This window comes from Cyprinodon tularosa, unplaced genomic scaffold, assembly GCF_016077235.1.
Source record: "Cyprinodon tularosa strain WSP-4 unplaced genomic scaffold, ASM1607723v1 ctg7, whole genome shotgun sequence".
In the NCBI taxonomy this organism is placed as follows: Eukaryota; Metazoa; Chordata; class Actinopteri; order Cyprinodontiformes; family Cyprinodontidae; genus Cyprinodon; species Cyprinodon tularosa.
In genome coordinates, this window is record NW_024039451.1 from 2,194,679 (window position 1) to 2,217,124 (window position 22,446).

At 36.7% G+C, this 22,446-nt stretch overlaps 1 protein-coding gene across 1 annotated transcript in view; it reads right to left on the reverse strand.

Annotated features, from left to right (window-relative positions):
* The window catches only part of si:ch211-127i16.2 (probable flavin-containing monoamine oxidase A), a 103,542-nt gene that overhangs the window by 54,039 nt on the left and 27,057 nt on the right, over positions 1-22,446 (reverse strand). Inside the window, exon 7 of the mRNA XM_038268250.1 lies at positions 19,251-19,335. Coding sequence (XP_038124178.1) covers positions 19,251-19,335 — 85 coding nt within the window. The remainder of the gene's footprint in view (positions 1-19,250; positions 19,336-22,446) is intronic.

The following is a 22,446-nucleotide window of genomic DNA, read 5'->3' on the forward strand; positions in this document are numbered from 1 at the left end:
GGCAGGAGGGAAAGAAAGACTCTTTCTGAACGTCTGGCAGGTGAAGTAGTATTTGGCCAGAAGCCAGGCTATTAACAAATGAACCAAAGGAAGAGGTGAGGCATCATTTTTCAACTGTCAAGAACTGTCGGCAACCTCCAAACAATACTGAACTAAATTTATAAGCCACTGGTAGTAAAGCTGAATAACAGTGAAATGATAAGTGGCACCAAACTAATTTGACATGGTCACAGAGAAGCTTGAAGGACAGTACCACAGGCATAACTTAAGGCTTGTCAGTCTGTGCTAGTGCTCGTTTCCTCATTTTCAGCTGATTGTCAGAAAGGTCTTTGACCTTATTGTCAAACAGATTTTTAATTTTAGGTACAGTTTCTTGCAAAGTATTCATGCTACACTACAGGATTGCTACAGTACAACTTTTTGTTCATCCTGTTGCAGAAGTAGCAAAAATTCTATTTGATAGGCCAACAAAATGTGTTACAAAAGTGGAATGAAAACAATACATGAAAATGCAAGAGGTTTAGGTTTATGGTAGATCAGATTCGTATCGGATCCAGGACCACAAAGCCAAGTGGCCTGGGTCGGATAGGAAAAAATCGGATCTGTGTTGTTCAGACTGCCATGAAAAGATCAGATCCAGGTTACATGTGGGCCAAAAAATCGGATTTGGGTGACTTCAGGTTGCAGTGAAAGAACATAGTCTTTGATATAGAGCCGGCAGGGAATCAGGCAGACTGAAGACTTGCTTTAGTAGTACAGTAATTATTAAAGACTTGTTTGGACAAACTAGAGATTGAGAATTGCCATGTTTTAGGGAGAGGATTTTTAAGATTGGTGCAGTTATCTGCTGTTTATGAGATGTATCCATTGATGGACTGACAAGTTTATTTGAAAACAAGCATCTTTTCATTTACAAGGTTTCTAATTAGAGACTTCCAAGATATTTTGACCGGAAAATAAACAAACAAAAAAACAAAACAAAAAAAAAACATAATCCCACGAAGCAGAGCTGTGGATCTTCTATGACAATATTTTGACGTGACTCAAACTGGTCAATTACAGACAGAATTTGATGATAGGTGATACATAAAATAGGATCTACAGGAAAGTATCAAGTATTTAAGAGCAAAGTTGACTCGAATCCTATCAGATTTTCTGAAATTCTTAAATCACTTTTTTTCAAAAAGCTACATATTAAAGAGCATGCGTCTACATGAATCCTGGCCTCTGATGTTCTTCCCTGAGATCATCTTAATCCCACTTTCTCCTTTTCAAGCACCTTGGCATTTCATCCTGTCTCAATTTATTTTGACAAATACACCCCTCAAAACCCGCTGACCTTCCTCTCTAAATTTCCTCTGTCACAGAGATGCGAGTCAAATCGCAGTAAGAGCTCAGCAGAATATATTCTTGAGCAGAACTTTTAAGCAATGTGCAAAAGCCCTTTCAAGGTCTGGCTGAAACATGAAAGGCCACTCAAATCAAGCCATATGTTCAAAGGATCATGATTCAAAGATGCAGCTTTCAAATGGCAAATTATTATGAGTGATACAAACAAGCTTATATTCATAACTGTATATGTTATAAAATGAGATAATTTTATTTCATACTAAAAAAGCCAACAGACTAATATATATAATGGGGACCTGAGAATCTCAATGGGGAGAAGAAGAGAAATAGTAATTGGATGCATGACATTTTTTCAGAGTAGGTGACAGACAATTGAATAACCCTGTATCATCTTCATACAGCTGCATTTAATCAGGTATTTTAATAATAAAGATAGAGAGAGCCCTTTACCGTAAAATTCAGGGTAGGTATCCTCACACACAGGGACAATTTAAAAAAGACTCAGGCAATAATGACAGATGGATACTATTAAAACATAGGTGAAAAATTACAGTAATAAACTACAAGGCCATCAGAAACGAGGAGCACTCTTCATCAAGCACTTATTTAAAATGTTAAAGATAGGTTTACATCAAAATGCAGGTTACATCACAGACCCTTTACTGAATTACCTACTCAGACCACTGACACTTATTGAAATAAAAGGGTATGCAGCTGAGACAGACCACCTCCATCATTCCTCTTTGCACATGCTATCTTTATGGAAAAACACAACATGCTCTGCAAATATGTTCGACTTCTCCACTTTACATTATTGGATTTAGTCACGTTAGAACAAAAAAAGTTAATTTATAGGGTTTTATTAGACTGACAAACATGAGTGCATAAGTAGGAAAGTTAAGGTAATTAAGATGCTTTTGCAAATAAAAATGTAAAAAAAAAAAAAAAAAAAAAACATGTAGTTTATGTCTAGTTCTGTTTCTCAGCCATCCCATAATGAAAATCTAGTTCCAACCTCAAAGCCTCAAAGGTTTGCTGGAGGACAAGCACCAACGTGAAGATTTTGCAACATAGCAAACTGGTCAGGGAGAAGATTTAGAGCAGGTTTACTTTATACCACAATACCTAAGGCTTTGGAGAGTGGTGGCCTAGTGCTTAGGGCATAAAGCTTGGAATCCTGAGGTTCTGAGTTCGAGCCCCACTCCCACAGCTTGCACTTTGGATCTCTGAGCAAGACCCACAGATAGCCATTCAGGCTATTTGCTGAGTTTTTCTCACGTCAGTGGAATGTCAGATTCATGCAGCTGAAGCTTCTCCCATTTGATGATGCGATCCAGGGTATAAACACTGTGCATCTGAAATGCAGAGCGGTAAACCACCTGCAGGGCTTGTGGAAATAGTGGCCTGCGGTCTGAATGCACCATTACAGACATGTATTTTCTACACAAACACTCACCCCCACCCTCACAGATACTCCTCATGGTTTAAGGTCATATCTAAAAAAGTATCAATATGGGCTAACTACTTTGATACTGTACAGATCTGGATTCAGTAATGTCAATCACACAATTAGGAGATTCTTAGGATACCTTTTTTGTGTGAAGCAAAACCGCAAGGCTTATATGGCAACCATCTTCCATATGTGCTATATCTAAATCTCCACAGCCCAAATCTGTTTGAATATCCCAGTTTATGTAATAGAGCAATCTATCCTGCTGTTTTTTCTGCAGTGTTTTAATAACATTTACTTTCCTCTGACTTGGTAGTGGCATAAATTTGTGTTTAGATCCATCACATAAAAATCTTAATAACAAATCCTTAAATTTCTGTTTGAAATTTGAAAATGGTTCATGGGATAGGGATATTTTAAAACATATCTTCACCTGTGTTTTACAAATGGTCATTTTAATATCCTCCAACTAAAACATGTAGCTTTTAAACTATTGATTACGTCAAACATGTTTATCTCTCACCAAGTTGCTCATGAAGAGAAATGAGAGAAGCACTTAGAAAGTTTAAATTATTTCCACTGTGTTTCAACCCGATGAGATAAGCATCACACCGTGTTAATTATCTCTGCAATCACTGGAGCTCCCACCTCATGTCTAATCCCTGAATTAGGCTCCATTAGTTTCATTCCCAGCACAGCAATGCACTGACCCAGAATCCTGGCTCACACAGAGTCAGTTGGCAAACCAATTCAAATGTGCTGCTTACCTGTTTTTTTCCTAATGTAAACAAGGCTGTGGACAAAAGTGTGAGTGGCAGATGTAATCGCTTCCACACCACTGGCCAGACCGACTTTCATTAAAGTAGCAGGTTCCCCTCAGTGAGAAAATAGAGGTTCCTCAGTTGATTGTTGAGTCAGATGAAAGTCAAAGGCAAGGTAAGGATGCTATCTAAAGTCTCTGTAAGAACTTAGGATTTGCCAACTTTATCAAAAAGAAAAAAAGAAAACAAACATGCAGACATATACGTGTGAGACAACCGACAGACTGCTACCCAGCACTTCCAACTGTAAAAAAACAGAAACAGGAAAACAAGTCGAAGGCAGTTGCTTAATTAGCATGCCTAATTGCATTATACTCAAAGTGGTTTCTGTGAAAGGCTGCTCTGGGATTTTATCCTGTGAAGTGGCAGAATCAGAAAACGTGGTAAACTAACAGCTTTCCCATGCATACTAAACTCAAATATGCAGTGAGAGCAAACAACTTCATAAATCATTGAGGTGAGTAAGGACAGTGGCAACAAACAGAATGGAAAAATAGACGTAGTAATCATCAATAAATAATGGATGGATGGATGGTTGATGGATGATTGGGGAGACAAATCCGGGAGCCAAGAATAGGACAAGCATGAACTTCTGGGAATGTGCAGCTCGTATCCGAATGTGATGCCAGGCCAACAGTGGAACTAAAATTATGCTGTGTGTTTCGTCAGATACCTTTTAATTTATGCAAGTGCTTGAGAATTGATTTGGACGTCTGTACAAAATATCTGTACCCATCATTGTCATGCAGAGTCTTACCAAAAAGACAAACCCCTTAAGAGCTCCACCATCCAAAAAGTCACTTGAATCACATAATCCCCATCAATCCCATCTGTCCCATAGGTTCCCCTCTAAGAGTATTACTATAAAAGAACAAACCACAATCCACTTTTAGTTTCTTAATGTATTCCCTTTGTCTTAACAGAGAATTGATAGCTTGATTATTGAGACAACTTCTGCCCTTTTTTCTTTTTCCTGAGGATCGTCATCAACTTATCTGTGCAGATTTAAGGTTGAATGTTGAACTGTGGTATAAGAGCTACAGCATTCCACGCTGCATAATTCAGTGCTGCCCTCAGACCTGTCTCATTAGGAATCCTGGCCATGTTCCATTGCTCTGACTATGAGGCACTGAGTGACAGATCTGCAGCCAGCTTATAACAAACAGGCCCAGTAACAGTGTAAGCTTAAGGCTCCGCTTCAGATCATGGCTTTCCTGCATTGGATTCCACCTTAGCTTCAACCTGCAAGATCAATGACAAAAGCTTTGATATCTCTGATAAATTTTTACAAATCCAAATATTTGGCTCAACCCAGTTTGACCATACTGTTCAAAATTGGAACATTTTAATTGTTACTGAAGCTTACAATACTTTATGATTAATTGCACTGTATAACACAATGGATTGATTCTATTTGAAATTAGATTGAATAAAATTTTAAATAAATGAAAGTGAAGTGACCTATGAGGTTCATAGACACAAGTAAAAAAACTGAAACAACAACAAGCAACCAGCAGTTGGTCCCCAGCTTCTTTTCAGCTTTTTTTTTTTTTGACAACAGATCTCTTTCCTTTTCGGTCATCAAAGCTACATCCATTAATGGGTGTAGCAAACTATTCAACACAATTATCTCAATTTATTTAGAAGCTTTTATGATGGTGGTAAAAAAAAAAAACATTTGCAAGTGATAAACTTGAAAAATAGTTGCATGACTTTAACATATATGACAACCATTCCTTTCATTGCATCCCGGTTGGATTAATGCAATTCATTATTTAGAGGCATGGATAAATCACAGATGCAGCGACTTCAATTGATCCAGAACGCAGCGGCTCGGCTTCTTACTGGAACCAGGAAGTGTGACCATATAAGGCCTATACTGGCCTCTTTACATTGGCTGCCTGTCTTTTGCCAAATAGATTTTAAGATTCTCTTATTAACTTATAAAGTCTTCAATGGATTATCTCCTCCTTATGTTAGAGACCTTTTAAAATTCCATTCTGTGTCGAGAAGTCTATGTTCAAATTATCAACTATTACTGACATTTCCTCGGACTCCACTAAAGAGGAAAGAAGATTGGACCTTCTCTGTTGTTGCTCTAATTCTGTGGAACCATTTACCTCTTCAAATTAAATCCGCCCACAGCCTGGATCATTTTAAATCGCTTCTTAAAACTTATTTTTATTCTTCGGCTTTTAATTGAAGCAGTGTTTCGCATTCTGTTTTGTTAATTGATGTTGTTGTCTTTCCTGTCAATCACTTTGTTGCAGTTTTATACCTGTTTTTAAAGTGCTATATAAATAAATTTGACATTGACATTAACCACAACATCTTAAATTAAAAGAAAAGTAAATATTGAAGTTCTATTAACTTCTGAGTTCACTTGTGGGAAATAATACGTACAATAAAATAGCTATGAGATGATGAAGACTTGACAAGTATCTACGCTTTGTCTATGACATTGGTTCTTAACCACAATACATCTATCTTCTATACCCACCAGGATCAATATATGTGAAGGAAGAACAGGGGATGTTTTACGTTACTTGAATTTGCAAGAAAAGGAGTTAACTTTCTTAGGCATGGGCCAAAGAAACCCTCTTTTACTTCTAGGAGGGAAAATGCTCTCTTCAATTGCAGCAATTGTCAGCGCAGTGACCGGGGTTGTCTATAAAAGTGGCATATGCACAAAACGGGTCTTAAACTTCATATAATAATCTAATCATGATCCTCTTCATCATAACCAATAAAAACTACAGTGTTGTTTATGGTGAGCTATAGCGTTACAGAAGGAGCTTTCTAATCAATAAAATATGCATTTAGGGCAACTTAAATCCTAAATACTGCACTCCTCCAAAGTTTGCACATCTCAACAAAGTGTTCTTGCATTCACATTTCCCTTCTAGCTGAAACCTCCTGTCTAAAACCTTATAGCACAGAGGAGGCACGTTTACATAGAGGTCACACTCAAGTCATGGCTTCCACCTCCCTTCCCGCGCCCTCCTCCTCAGAATCACGACCCTGACCCACAGCCCCTGTCCTGAGCAGAGGAATTACAACAATGACCACAACTCCATGGGGATGCATGTGACATTCAAGACAGGAATAAGACTCGCTTTTTAAAAAGTTATTTTACTGTTTGACATGTCAGACAGTACTGTGCTATGGGAAAGTACTCAGCCCCATTGACTTTCTCAACCTTTAGTCACATTTCAGGCTTTAAATATAAAGGTATAACATTTAAATTCTTAGTGAATTATCAACAAGAAGTTGGAAAAAATCATGAAGTGGAACAAAAACGTATTGGATATTTTAAACTTTATTAACAATGCTAAACTAAAGATTGGGGCGTGCAAAATTAATCAGCCTCCTTAGTTTCGGCGCAGCAAATTCTCTCCAGAAGTTCAGTGAGGATCTCTGAATGATCCAATGTTGACCTAAATCCCTGACGATGATAAATAGAATAAACTTGTGTGTAATCAAGTCTCTGTAAATGGACCTGCTCTGTGATTGTCTCAGAGGTCTGTTTAAATTACAGAGAGCATCATGCAGAACAAGGAACAATCCAGGCAGGTTCGAGATACTGTACTGTTGTGGAGAAGTTTAAAGCCAGATTTGAAGACAAAGAGATTTCCTAAGATTTCAACATGCCAAGGAGCACTGTTCTAGCAATAATATTGAAATGGAGGGAGTATTGGAGCACTGCAAATCTAAACTTTCAGCTCAAACAAAGAAGATTGATCAGAGATGCAGCCAAGAGGCCCATGATCGCTCTGGAAGAACTGCAGAGATCTACAGCTGAGGTGGGAGACTGTCCATAGAACAACAATCAATCCTGAATTTTAAGGAAGAAACCTTTTCTTAAAGATAATCATAAAAAAAGTCTTGTTTTAAGTTTAACACAAGCCACCTGGGAGACACAGCAAACATTTTGAAGAAGGTTCTCTGATCAGATGAAAAAAAAAAAAAAATTTTTAATAAGAATGCAAAACGTTATGTTTGACGTAAAAGCAACAAAGCTCATCACCCTGAACACAACATCCTTACTGTTAAACATGGTGGTGTTAGCATGGTGATTTGGGTCCGTTTTTTCTTCAGTAGGGACAGGGTAGATGGTGAAAATTGATGGGAAGATGGATGGAGCAAAATACGGGATCATTCTGGAAGAAAACCTGTTGGAGTCCGCAAAAGTCCTGAGACTGAGACAGAGATTAATCTTCCAACAAGACAATGATCCAAAACAAAGCAAAATTTTAATTTGAATGGTTCACAAACAAACATATATATGTGTTAGAATGTCCAAGTCAAAATCCTGTCCTGAACCTAATCGAAAATATGTGGAAACATACTGTTTTGCAGTAAGAATGGGCAAAAATATCAGTCTCTCAATGTGCAAAACTGAAATACACATATAGAGCCTATGCGACTTGCAGCTGTAATTGCAGCAAAAGTGGTGTTAAAATGTTATTGTTAAAAAGTATTACCTCAAGTGGGTTGAATAATTTTACACACCCAGTTTTTATTTTTTTATTTTTTATTTTTTATATTCAATACATTTTGTTCCACTTCATGATTGAATCCCACTTGTTGTTAATTCATCACAGTGAATTACAATTTTATGTTTGGAGCCTGAAATGTGGCAAAAGTTCAAAAAGCTCAGGGGGGCTGAATACTTTCGCAAAGCACTGTATGTCACACAAAGGATTCTGTAGAGCTCCAATTCATTTCAATCCATCAGTTATTTGCAGAGCTGCATTCATCAGCACCAATTCTGTTCTGTTGGGCTTTTCTCCCAAGAGGCCATTGTTACTATAAGATCAAATTGGTGCATTTAAACACACATTGAAAGTTATGGGGGTGTTTAAGTCTACCATTTATTGTTAAATGAAGGTGTATAGAGGACATAATATAGAACTGAATATGTGATATATAAAGGGAAAAAATCTTGCTGATATGTGTACGCAGGCTTTAAAATAAATATGACGGTTTTTGGTTTAAACAATCTTTGGTTTTGGGGGTAAGTATACTTTAAATGATAACTTTTAGAGAACCCATAGGCCTTTATCCATGGGGGACATCAGTTGGGACGGTGGCTTTCATTTTATACAAAAACCCTTTTCATACAAGAGAAACTCTTAGAAAATGGCCACTTATTGATTAGTTATCAATTAATTTGACTTCTTAACTTTAGATCAACTCAAAAATGGATAACTCACATCCCTGGTTGCGGAATGAAAAAGTTCAGAAATAGAGATTCATTTTTGATGTAACAACTTAAAAAATATATGTTTTCTCTCCAGTCTCTAGATGCTTCATGTATTGGTTTTAGAATCCTGGTAACAATTTAAAAGATACAAAATATTTTAGGTTAAACAAGGTGATTCATAAAACGAAAGCAAAACAAAACTTATCAACTAAAGAATAACATCTTTGCTCCTGTTTAAGTCCTAAAATGAACTCTTTTTAAACACATAACGTTTAGTTACCATTCATCTACCAGAGGTACTTGTTCACATTCAAAAACCTCTTGTACAATTTGCTGTCATGGTCAGGTATGAGGACAGAACTGAAAGGGAAAAAGGAAAAAAAACCTTTTTCTAAAGATAGATTTTGAAAACCTGAAGGAACCCTGGTTAAAAACTGAGAAAACTATTTCACCTTAAAGCAAAACTAAAGAAAATAAAGCAGGTATGCTGGAATGCAAACCCCTGGATTATCTGATATTCTTATTAATTTATCCAAAATGATGAAAAGTGGAAAGGTCAAAACAGCCTCAGCTTGATTTTTTTTTCTTTTTGCCTTGCAAGATTTTAAGTGATTCAAAGCTGCAACTGGGAACATATCAAAAGATGTATTTTCTAACATTCTTTTCTTGTATTTCTTTCTCTTACAATTTATTTATTTATTTGTTTAATCTTTCCTTTACCAGGAAAGAAACCAGAGGAGATTTGAGATCTCTTTTACAATACTGCCCTGGTCAGGACGTAAAAAAGCACAAAGTGCAAGGTGCAAACAAGGCGTTACATTTACATCAAGATTAAAACAGCAGCAACATTGAATTATTTACACCAAACTATAGATAAAAAAAAACATAAAATGCAATCTGACTAAATGTAACAGGTGTTTGAAGTATATCTAACAGCTTTTTTTAAAATAATAAAGACCAAGGAAGGCATCAAAGGTCTGCTACCATATTTAATGTAAATTAGGAAATCTTATTTGTTCAGGAACTCACTCAGATGCAATCAAAAACGTTTGATTTTTTTTGATTAAAAAGATTTTCTAAACAACAAAGTAATCCGAGTAGCGGCAGGATTTCGCACACGGTGGTTTATAAATGAATGCTGTAAGACATTTTCTGCTGTGCAGGGAGCTGCCTGTAAGGATATCTGTTTTAAATCCTTCTTTATATAAAAGATATGAAACAGATGTATGTATCAGTAGCCGTGGAGTTGACTGAATTGCCTGCATTAGGGTGTCTGGTGTGCGCAAACATTATTTCTCTGCATAAACGTTATAAAGCTATGTCCTGTGGTGACGATTTTTATAATACTTTTAGATGGAATATTGTTTTTCCGTGCTTCTGATTGGTTTGCTTAATAGCAACCCTCTAGCACTGCAGCCATCTTTTTTTTTAAAGCTTTATCTTAAAATTAAAAGTTAAAATATAACTTTTTTTAAATGGCAATATAGAATATAACCAGTTACTGTTCAGCCTGTATAACTATGAGCAGCACCAAGCAATCAACTGAAAAATATCCTTCATTTAGATCTTCCATATAAAGATATCTGTGTCTGTACAACAGTAACCATTTGAGTTGCAAAGATGCTTGCAGTCCAAATGGCAGTATTGCATATATCCACCTGAGTTTCGTTTGTTGTTTCTTGTTGTTTCTGGTAATTGCACCCCTTGTGGGTGCCAGCTGATTATCTCTGCATTATTTCTTTGCAGAACCTTAGCCATTATTACCAGTCTGCCATTTAGATTATGTTTAACTCGTAAACAATGAAGTATGTGACAAGAATAACACAGCTAAGAATACACCTGTGCTTTCTTTCACAAACGCCCTGCTCCTCACAGCGCATTTTTGAATTGAATCGTTATTTTTAATCAGTGTTGGGCAAGCTACTTGTCCAGTGTAGCGAACTAAGCTATCAGTTACTCAGCAATAAATGAAGCTTCACTACACCAAAGCTACCACCTAAAGAATTATAGCAAGCTAAGTTACACTAATGTGTTAAAAGTAGCTTAACTACATCAGAAGCTACTTAACGTTGTACCAACCTAATATCAATTCAAAATGAGTCTGAAACACTGGTTAAAACATTTATTAAAGATCAGCCAATGACATATCACAGTGTAAACATTGCTTTATGATCAGCATATTAAAAAAAAACTGAAGTAATTACTAGTAGACAAACTAGTAAACAATCTGCTGTTATTAGAACCAAATTAAAGGTACTGTGTAGTGTTCTACACATCGAGACATGGCTATGAGTTTGCATTCAATGGACATCTCTAGAGAAAACAAAACCCTACAAAAGGCATCTTATTTCTTTAGGGTCTCCCTTAGAGAAAACTTCTTCAGACCTCAATTAAACAGTCGATTCAAGTAACAAATGAAACTGTTTACAAAAAAGGTGAAAAAATAAAGATGCTAATTAAGTAATACATATATATATATATATATACATATATATATATATATGTATATATATATATATATACATATATATATATATACATATATATATATATATATATATATATATATATATATATATATATATATGTCTCACCATATAATTTTATTTCTACCTACATATTTATTCATTGTATTTTTGGGGGCAATTAATTAAATGCTTATTTACTTATTTATTGAGCATTTATTTATTTATGTATTTATTTTATATACGGGAGAGCTGTTCCTCCATACGTAAAAAATCGTATCTGTGCAAAGCCTAAAAACAGATTTATGTAAACATCCTGTAAACTAGGCCATGAAAATACAATATCGAAGTTTCACTACTGCTCTCTAATTAGAGTATCTTAGTGGCACATATGGAAGAGCACATAATTTCAATTTGAGAAAAGAATTTCATCTTCTTGCACTCAAAACTTATAATGCTCACACTCCAAACATGCGCTCTCTCTCAAATATTTTCTCTTCTCTCTCAAATCTTTGTTTCTTCTCTCAGATTTAATGCTTCTTGCACAGATATTTTCTCCTCTTGTTTGCCTCATTCTCTTTGCGCACAAACCGCTCTCTGCTCGGGTCTCAGATACGCTCACAAACCCGTAGGCCCTGCTTGCGGATTTTTTTGCTCACTCTCAGACTGCAGTTGGATCGTCGCCTAGCAACCTTTCCAGCCAATAGAACGACAGCCTCGGAAAGGGTCTGTTGTTTAACCTTACTGAGTGTGCCTGTGCTACTACGCCACTTATAAGAGCGTCAGCTGAAACTGCTATTTACAGTAGTTTTGTGGCTGATTGTTGTTTCAAAATAGAAAACCTGGTTTCATTACTTAGTTATGCCCTGGATTTTGTATCGTTTGTGGACGCTACGTCGCTACTTGATCAAAGCAATAACGTCACTACAGGAAAGTTACTTGATAAATAAAGCAGCGACGCTACGGTGAAGCTACTGGAACATGTAGTTAAACTAATAGCTTCGCTACATGTAGTGGCGCTACTGCCCATCACTGTTTTTAAGGTCAAGCTGAGATCAACTTCAGTGTCGCTGGTAGGAGGAAGTAAAAGACGAGCAGGCAAAATTAAGACAAATAATATTGCACAGAATGAAAGTGAGATATGAAACATTCCAGCTATAATCAAATCACTATCATTTTGATCCAAGGCTGATTAGAGGTACCAATAGGAGACTTTAGTTCAACAAAACAAAAGCAGAGTTATTCCTCATTGAGAGTCGTTTGAATTTTAATGTTACACAAGCAAGGCCTTGCATTGATAAAGCTTATAGAATGGCTGAGGTTATCCTGAGTCATCTCTGTAGATATGCTGCCCTAAGCTGGTGTACACAATGACCACTTTTCCTTCATCTGCTACATTTTGATATTGAACTATTTTGCAGTTTCTTGTCTTTCTGTTATTTCAGCTTTTAAATGTATTTTAGGTGCCAGCTTTTCTTTTTAGCTACATCTGTCCTAGAATTCTGTTCAGCCATAACAGACACAAGGTCTGGATTACTGCCACAACTTACAGTTATGTCCTCCTATATATGATCCACTCGGACCTTTTATCGGTTGTTATTCCAGTCTCTCTTATGGACGTTTGTCCAGAGTTTGTGGTCTGTTTCATCCTAAAGACTTAAATTACAGCTTAGAGTTCATCTTTTTTCCAGCATTTTATTGTCATTACACTGTTATAAGTGCAGAGCAATGAAATTCACTCTCTTTATTTAACCCATCTCCTTGGGGAGCAGTCGGCTGCCTTTATGTGGCGCCCGGGGAGCAGTGTGGGGTTAAGGTTCTTTGCACAGGGACCCAGAGTGGCAGTCTGTGGGAGTGGGGCTTGAACTCAGAACCTCAGGATTCCAAGTGCAATGCCCTAACCACTAGGTCGCAGCATCCCCAGAAACTAGGCCGCCACTCCATGCAAGCCCAGTTTCAGTCAGAATCTGCTGAGATGCTTTAGACCAGATGTGTCAAACTGGTTCCAGAAAGGGCCGTGTGGATGCAGGTTTTCTTTCCAACCAAGCAATAGCACACCAGACTCCAGTCATCTCATCAAGGGAGTCCAAACTGAACATGATGTCTTGATGATATGAATGGAGTCTGGTGTGCTATTGCTTGGTTGGAAAGAAAACCTGCAGCCACACGGCCCTTTCTGGAACCAGTTTGACACCTGTGCTTTAGACAGAAAAATGTTTCAGCAACTTGACTAAAAAACTTGTACCTGACTGCCCTACAGAACAAAAACTGATCTAAAAATAAGCAAAAACTCTAAAACTGTGATTCTCAACAGTCCTCAACTACCACATGTTTTGGATTTCTCCTCGCTGCCTAACACCTAACTTGTGTAAAATTATGGAACATCCTTCTGCAGCACTTGATGGTTGCTGAGGCTGTCATACAATCATTTGAATCAGATGTGCTGCAACAGAGAGACATCTAATGTAAAAAAAAGAGCAGGTTTGAGAAAAATACTGCCATAAAATGAATGTTTGTTTTTTTCCATAATTTAAGCAGGTATATAAGATGATCTGCCAATGGATTGGAAATTTTTAAAATTTTAAAATAAGATAATTGCATATTATGTACTGGAAACAGAAAAAAATAGGTTTATTTTTTTCCAATTTTTAATGTAAATCATTTTATTTTTACTGTCTAAAAGCTGCACAAAATTTAATTTTGTTTGTATAAACTATGTTTATAAAATGGCAATAAAAGTAGAACTCTTATTTAATTAGGAAATTGCCTTAACTGCCCAAAGCAACGCAAAATAAACATACCTTAAGACTAATGACTAAGTAGTTTTAATTTTTGACATTACCTTCTTGTCCAATATTAGTTCTGTGGTGAGGATTTTGCTAACTTTGTTCAAAAAAGTGGGAAAAAAAAGGCATTTGAAGTTGACTTTTACTGTAATAGAGAGGCAGGGTTGTGTTGTAATATTCAATTTCAACGATAAATATTTGTGCTAAAGAAATGCAGTAGTAGTCAAACTATTTCTGTATTTTACTTCAATAATAGTAGTTAAGCAGGATGTTTTCTTTTTTTTGGAGAGCAATCAAAGGTTGCCAGTTTGAAAGTTAAGGAGGTTTAGTTAAAATGTAAAAGAACAAGTATTATTTTAAAAAGACATTTTTAAAATAATGGTTTGTACAATACAACATTTTATTAAAAAAATTATGCTTTTACATAAATAGGGAAATTTTACTTTGGCAAATTAAAAAGAAATGAAATGTTTTGCCTTTAAACTTTGAGCCCTGCAAATAAAAATGTTTCTCTCTCTCTTTTTTTATGATCAATTTATGTCTTTAGAAGAATTTGAGTCTGTCTGTGTGGCATGGTTTGAATTGACTTTTTCATTTTAAGTGCCTTAAGATGACATTTAAACTTTGAATAAATTCAGCTTTTAAAAATTGTGATGAGTGCATCAAAACATAAAGGGCAAAGTCATCTTTTTGCTTTAAAAACTGATCGTGCTAAATTGACCTTTCAGTTCTAATTTAATTAGATAAGGAGTTTATTAAAAAGTTTCCTGACAAAAGCAGACACAAAAAACACACAAAAAGCAGTGCTTTATGAGAACATCTTAATAAATTAGAATATTTACATGATAATTTTTCTGCTCTCATTAGAAATCCTATTTAATATAACATAGCTGCACTCAGTTCTTTGTAACGGCCTGTTTTGCATGAATTATTACATCATTACAACGTTGCATGAGCTGTAGGTCTTCAGCTTGTGGCTCTGCTCTGACAGTCAAGCAAAACTTAACCCCAAGTACACTTATTTTGCAGATTAACTTCAATTAAATAGATGTGCTAAGGTTAATTCAGACCGAGCGTGGTGTTCTCTGCAAGCAACGGGGGTAATTCACCCTTCTGCATTTCAGATGCAGTGTTAATACCACATCATCAAATTGAAGGAGCTTCAGCTGAGTGAAGCTGACACCCCACCCATGTAAAAAGAAAAAAAAAATGGTACCGCTTTGTTGGTGCAGGCTTGCACAGTTAAAATTCTCATTTGTAAAAATGATATAAATAAATTCTAATAAAGGAATGCACCTTTATAGAGCTGTCTACTTGGCCCAGGCATTATTTTCCTCTATATATGGTAAATTCATTGAAATCCTGGGGTTCATTTCATGAAGCAGGTTACCTGAACACTCTTTTTCTAGACCTGAAGTGACCTGAGAGTTTATTCAACCTCCGTTTCTGTTGCCGTAGTAACATTCTCCCAGGAGCTAACCTGGTTCAGTAAACTCAGAAAGTCCTCTGTCTCCGCTCTCCTTACAGCCAATCACGTTGTTTTATTTCTCTATTTATTCAGGATGTCTTTGTCATAGTTTTATGCATACAATAAAAAATATTTTACTAGGTCCTTAGACACATTAGGTTTTAAAAACAAACATGGTATGTCTGTTTGATGAAGATCTTATTAAAGAATAATTGGCATTAATGCATAGAGAATTAAATATTTATAGGGAGAGTATTCTATAACTGAGTTGACAGGATATGAGATGATTTGTTTTTTGTTTAATATGGGCAACATGTGCATCATTTACTTATTTATTTTTACAGTACATAAAGAACTACTGAAATTATTTTTAATTTACACATAAATAGATTAATGAATAAATGGGAGGAAAAAGAATTACGTTAAGGTTAGGATTAGGATTCACTCGGAAAAAACAACCTACTGAGCATCCTGGCACAATCTAAAGCATTTCTATGAGACTGATAACCTCTAATAACTACTTAGTATTTACTGTGTAATGAAAGACAGAATCAACATGAAGAGGAACCCCATGAGATGACGAACAGGTTATATCTATTAGAACAATGTTTTTAGATTTTATGCTCACCTGCTGCTGGATGATTTCACCCCAAATAAATACATTGATCCACAACCATTCAAGCAATAAACCCCTAATGTTATCGTGGTCACAACAGGATATGCATTAGTTAAACTGAAAATGTATTCCAGATACCTAAAAAAAAAAAAATAAATACATTTTGTCTTTGTCAAAATGACCACTTCAAACAAACTAACATTCATCATATATAGACTAAACTTTCTAGATGTCCATTAATTATTTCATTCATTAAAATTTCCAGTTTCAGTTCCATTGATAATTTTGATACTCATTACGCACATGTTCAACTCAACGTATGAGTGGACCTACTTAGAGTTGATTGAACTCATTCATAGCAGCTGTTGTGAAATTTAAAACTCAGAGTTCCCAACCTCAGGCCAGATCAATTTAGAGTTGCAGATTTGAATCCGAGTTTGATATACTTGCTTGTTGTGCGCTCCGAGCAACATAATTGGGGGAAGAAAAGAAAAAAAAAAGACAATTCTGAAAAAAAAAAAAGAAAATGCACCAAAATTGAAAAAAAAAAAGTGTAAAATAATAGTATGGTATTAATTGTGAGTCAATGGTTTTTAAGATATGAAAGCTAGACATATGGCGTTTGATTTGGATATTTATTGATAGTCCAGACCAGAACCACTGTATGTGGGAGCAGGGAGCAGCTGCACAGAGTTTCTGGACCAGAAGCTCAAACTGGTACAGCTGCGGGTTGCCGGCCTCATCCCCTAAACCTTTGTCTTTTTTCCCTGCAAAACTATAATCGTGGCTAGCAAATTACTGTGTCAATGTAACTGCCAGTGTACAGCTGTTTAATACAGTAGAGTCCATACCGAGTCCTCAGCTCCCCTGGGCTTGCAGCAGGTCCTCAGAGCACACATTGTAGTGCAAAGATTTTCAAATATATTTGCACTTAAAGGTAAACTATGCAACCGGTGTTGATTTTCCAGCGAGGCTCCCTCCAGAGGGCGAAAGTAAAAGTGCACTGTCGTAAATATGCACAGCTGTTCTCCTGGTTTCTCCGTCACACCAGGCGCGGTTGTTTTGAGCTTAGCAGCGAATGACTAACGCTGCGTTCACACTGGACGTAGCTGGCGCGACAGAAGCAGCGAGTTTACATGCAAAGTCAATGGTTGACGTGCGTCAAGGCGCAGCAAAAGGTCCAGCGGCGCGTTTTGAGCACCAGGCGCAGCACGTCTGAGCAGCTGAAGCAGCGCGTCGGGTGCGTTTAACGCAGGGAGAGAGACACAGCGCTGATGATCACTCCTCTTAAACAGTTTATTGACGCCTAAATTAACTTAAAATGCAGAAATCTGCCGGCAGAATATGCAGTTTGGATTATTTAGATGAAAAACACCTACCAGCTGCCGCGGTGAACCGCTGCTGATGAAGGGATCCATACTGTCGGCGCATCCCTGGTATGTGGGGGTCTGAGCGGCTCCGACAGAAAAAATATTGAAGGCAGGATAATAATCTGAATGAACTGACTGCACTGATTACGTTTTCAGGTGTATTTTCTCACTTAAACACATATTAAAACTACTTTATTCCCACTGATCACAGCAAATATAGCTGCAAGGCAGAGAAAGGATAGTGAAGCTCCGCCCAACGCGCCTCAGACACACTTTTGCACCCCGCAGCCAGAGCACCAAAGCTGCTTCAGCCTCACGTCAGAACTAACTGGTACAAGCAGCAAAAAGGAAGCAGCAGACGCGATTTTGCTGCTTTTGCTGCGTGAACGTAGCATAACTGCACAAAGATCGCCACTGTGCTAGCAACGAGAATGCTTTTAACTGGGGGCGTGTAGCAGTTCTCGCCGTAAAGCAAGACTGACTCTCACGAGACTTCTGAGCCTGTGGGTGCGGGTCGGTGCTCCTGCAGTTGCAAGTGCAGTATTTCCCCCACAGACCACCAGGGCGGCCGAGAATACCTTTGTTCAACCTGAAATGACTCATTTAGTCATCCATAACGTTATGGAACACATTAATTAACTGAAAAATGTTGCATAGTGTCCCTTTAAGTACAGCTCTGGAGCAAGTTGGATGCAAGTTACAATCTTAAAGAGGCCAGGTTACTTTAAAAATCTGATTTTTTTTTTCATCTTCATATCTAGTTTGGATATAAAAACCTAATGAGCATTTTCATATACCTTGTCAAAAAGTCTAAATGGGTTTCCTGGTACTCAGCTATTAGGACTTAGGACCTGATAACATATTTGCCAACATTACTTTTGGAAATATATAATTATTATTATTATTATTATTTTTTTGCATTGCCATATTGGCCCACTGGGTAATTATTTATTATTTCGTGCATAGTACTTTACATTAGGGCTATAAGAGGCATCATTTGAAAAGCTGTTTAATGGCTTAACATTTGCATGGGTCAAGGACAGTTGCATCTAATATTCGATTTAATTCAAGAAGCAGTTTGGCTTTCTATAGCTATAATCTACAGATTTTACAAAAACATCCATTGTAAAAAAAATCTGTAAATGGAATTTATAATGGAGTTATACTAAATTTAAAGTCTAAGCTTAATAGAAACAGATTGTGATATTTTAATGAATAGGGAGGTACTGGTACATTAAAATGCATCAGTTTAAACCTTTAGGAATTAAAATGAAATGTTTTTAAAAGTTGGGCATCATGGTTTACTCCAAATGTGACACCCCTGCAGGTGTCCAAATGTTTCTCCACTTGGTATGTCGATTGCTGGGAGGCTGACAGTGACGTGTTTACCACTCTCAGCTTCCCACATCCAACCATAGCAAATCTCACTTTGCCCCTCCAGTTAAAAGTTTAGACCTCAACTCTTGCACTGGTTTAAAAAAAATCAAATCAAAGCAAATCCTGAGCCCGGAACCTGACCTCCGTCTGAATGTACTTAAGCCAAAGTGACTCCTGCACCCCAGAGCCAGTAAAAGATTGGGGAAATTTGTTGATATAAATGTATGGATGCACGGTCAGCCACATTTAACAGACCTCATGAGAAAGTGGGATATTTGCCTTCTGCATCAGTGAGAATTTCAGTTAACAGGTAGAGAGAAATGTGGGAGACACACACTGACCTGCCAAATGAGGGGGGCAAGTGACGATTACAGCCCTGCACAAGAAGGTGTCGTCGGTCGTCATGACCCTGGCCCACTCAGAGTCCTGTGCAAAAGAAAAACTTTATATTTACGGTAGTAAGATTTAACAGTAAAATCAATCTGGTTTAGTGTTGCAAAGAAGCTAACAAGAGACGTGCTATGAGAAATAAACAATGACTCCTTGATACATCCAAGGCTACATAAAGCCTGGTTTTCCTCCCTAGCTGAGGGCTTGTATACATTGTCTCAGTAAATCCATTTCTAACACATATTTTGACCTGAAATTCACATTGGATGTTTCTCACAAGAAGACAGGAAAGGAAATTCACACAAAGAGGATGTGCTGTTACTTGAAGTTTATTGGTCCATTGGGGTTAGGTACTGATCATACTTGATCAATTCATGAAAAGGGATTTTACTAAAAAGAAAAAAAAAAGAAGAACATATGTATTTATAGACTAGCTAAATGCTAAATGCTTGTGTGAGTTTGAATATTTTTTTTCACACAAACTATCTATAAACCTTCAAGCTACAGGAGGCATTTTTATTTATGTTTTAGTTTTGTTAGATATATAAATCGGGGGATTCTAGCAGCTTTACTTTCTCTGAAATTGTTTAACACTGTTGGATTGTTGTTTTGTTTGAAAATCAATGCTCAGATTTTTATAAAAAATTCTCTGGTACATTCCTCCATTCATCCTCCCTTCAGTTATATGAAGTCTGCAATTACTAGAGGCTCAAGATGATTCTCTCCCCAAATGGTTTAGACCAGGGGTGCCCAACCAAAATCTACTTTTGAAGTTGATTGCATGCTACCAAGCCAAACACAAGAGATGGGCAATATTTGTTTTTCATTTGCACAGGGGGAGAATAACCAGTAATTCCAACAAACGAGGAAATTATCAATTGTGTCAAAAAATAGGTTGCAAAAACAGAACTTAACAATTTCATAAGGACTTCACACCATTTCCCTGTCTCCCTCTTACTCACTCACTCATCAGACACTAAAAACTACAGAAAAGAGCAGTCAAGATCTCCAGACAAAGGCTGTGCTGTCAAAAAATCTAAAAAAAAAAACAATTGATAGACACACACACACAGTCCAGTAGAGATGAAAAAAAACGTTAGAACTATAAATTTACAGTCATATGTTTATATCACTGTCCAAACTAAGTTTCTTTTTGTTTTACACTTGTGTAAACAAAATGACAAATAAAATCTGTCAAAGTCTAAGATCACTTCAAAGCAGGAAGAAGGAGAAGAGAAGTCCACTATTTCAGAATGATAAACTTCTGGGCATTGGCATTGGCAGAGAAACTGGCAGATGGATTAAAATTCAACAGGAAAACAGATAAAAATAGGAAAATACAAACTATGTGGATGTGAAGATGTAACATAGAGCAGAATGGGTTGTTGACCGTTTCAGAAACTCTTTAATTTCAGGCAAAAGTTCCAAAAATCTTTTGAGGAATCTGCCACGCCTCAGCCACCTAACATCTGTGTGCAGCAGCAGATCAGTGTGGTCTGAACCTGTCTCCTCGCGCTGTGCATGGAATAAACGCCTCTGAAAACTCCAGGCCCGAACAGAGCAAGCGATCTTCATCGCAACGTCCATGACCTGCTTCATATTTAAAATATTGCCGCACAGCTGTTGTTGTTGAATGATGCAGCGGTAGCTTCAAAAATCCGGGAAAGTTTCAGACAGCTTGAACAGAGCAGCAAATCCAGCTGTGCGCCCAACCTTAGACGGAGCCCCTCGCGCTTTAGAGTCCCTGGTAACAACCTAGCAACCGTGGCAAACCATGCCCAGCAATCAGCATGCATAAAAAAAGGTTCCCTGCATACTTTTGGCCTCTCGTGATCAATGATTTGATTAGTGTTTTTTAAAACTTTTTTTTTTCTTTTTTTGTCTTAGCCATAAATAGGTCTACATTGTACATTGTGTGACTTCTTGGTCTAAACTTTAGACCAAGAAGTCACCTCAAGTTCTCCTAATATTTCACTAGCTGGTCCATATCTTTTATACAGCAAAAATAATAATAATAATAATAATAATAATTGAACTTTATTGATCTCACAATGGAGAAATGTACCTCTACATTTAACCCATCCCTTTGGGGAGCAGTGGGCTGCCATTGTGCAACACTCCCCCATTAAACAGCAAAACTTAAAAGGTATATAAATTGTGTAATCACCCCAAATTAAATCGTTTTTATTGCATTAGTACAGAGCACAAAAAATACGTTAAAAATATATTATCAGTTGTGAATGTACCATTAAGTTTGAATAGCTGTATTCCAGATTGAGAAACGTTTAACATTTACCCAAAACATGCTGTTGTTCTTAAGATCTTTAGCACAGGATCTAAAAAATATTTAAAAGAGTTGTCCAGGAGCTAGTAAACACTTAGACTACTGCACAAGACTTTACTGCTTAAAGGGGCACAGTCACAATATCTGCCCATATAAAAAAAAAGATCAAAAACGATTTGTCCCTGATAAAATAAGGTAATTAAAACCAAGTGCCTGTCCTAATACTGTTTTTATTGTCCTTTATAACCTTAAATAAAACTCTAGCACTGGGTGTGATGAGCAGATTTAAAGAGGTGCACTACAGTATCTGCTGACCGCTCAGGATGGTCAAAGACCAACATACTCTACAGCAGTAAATCATCCCAAGGGCCTCGTATCATCATCACCAAAGGTAAAGAAAATGTATCTATCAAATATAAACAGGGAGAAAGCTTTGAGGTAAAAAAAAAAAAAGTACCTTAAATTGAATAAATGGAAAATAAACTAATTTAAAAATGCATCTGCCAGTAAGTTTACTGGTGAGATTAATCGTATCTTAAGTAGTCTTCTGGATTCAGCAGTGGTGACAGAAAACGTGTTTTTTTACACTTGATTTGGAACTTTTTTCATTATCTTCATAATTTACCTTTTTTTGTCATTACTATTTTTTTTTTTATTTTGCTTTTATGATAATACAATTACAGACAAATGACTTTCAAAAAACAAAAACATCCAAATACACATCGGCAGCAACACAGAACATGACGACACTTATCAATTATCTATTCAAAAACATATGAATGTACATACACATACACAATTTATACCAACACTGTGACCAAAATGCACCCATGCTTAGCTAGCTTTACTCGGCTCCTTCTGCA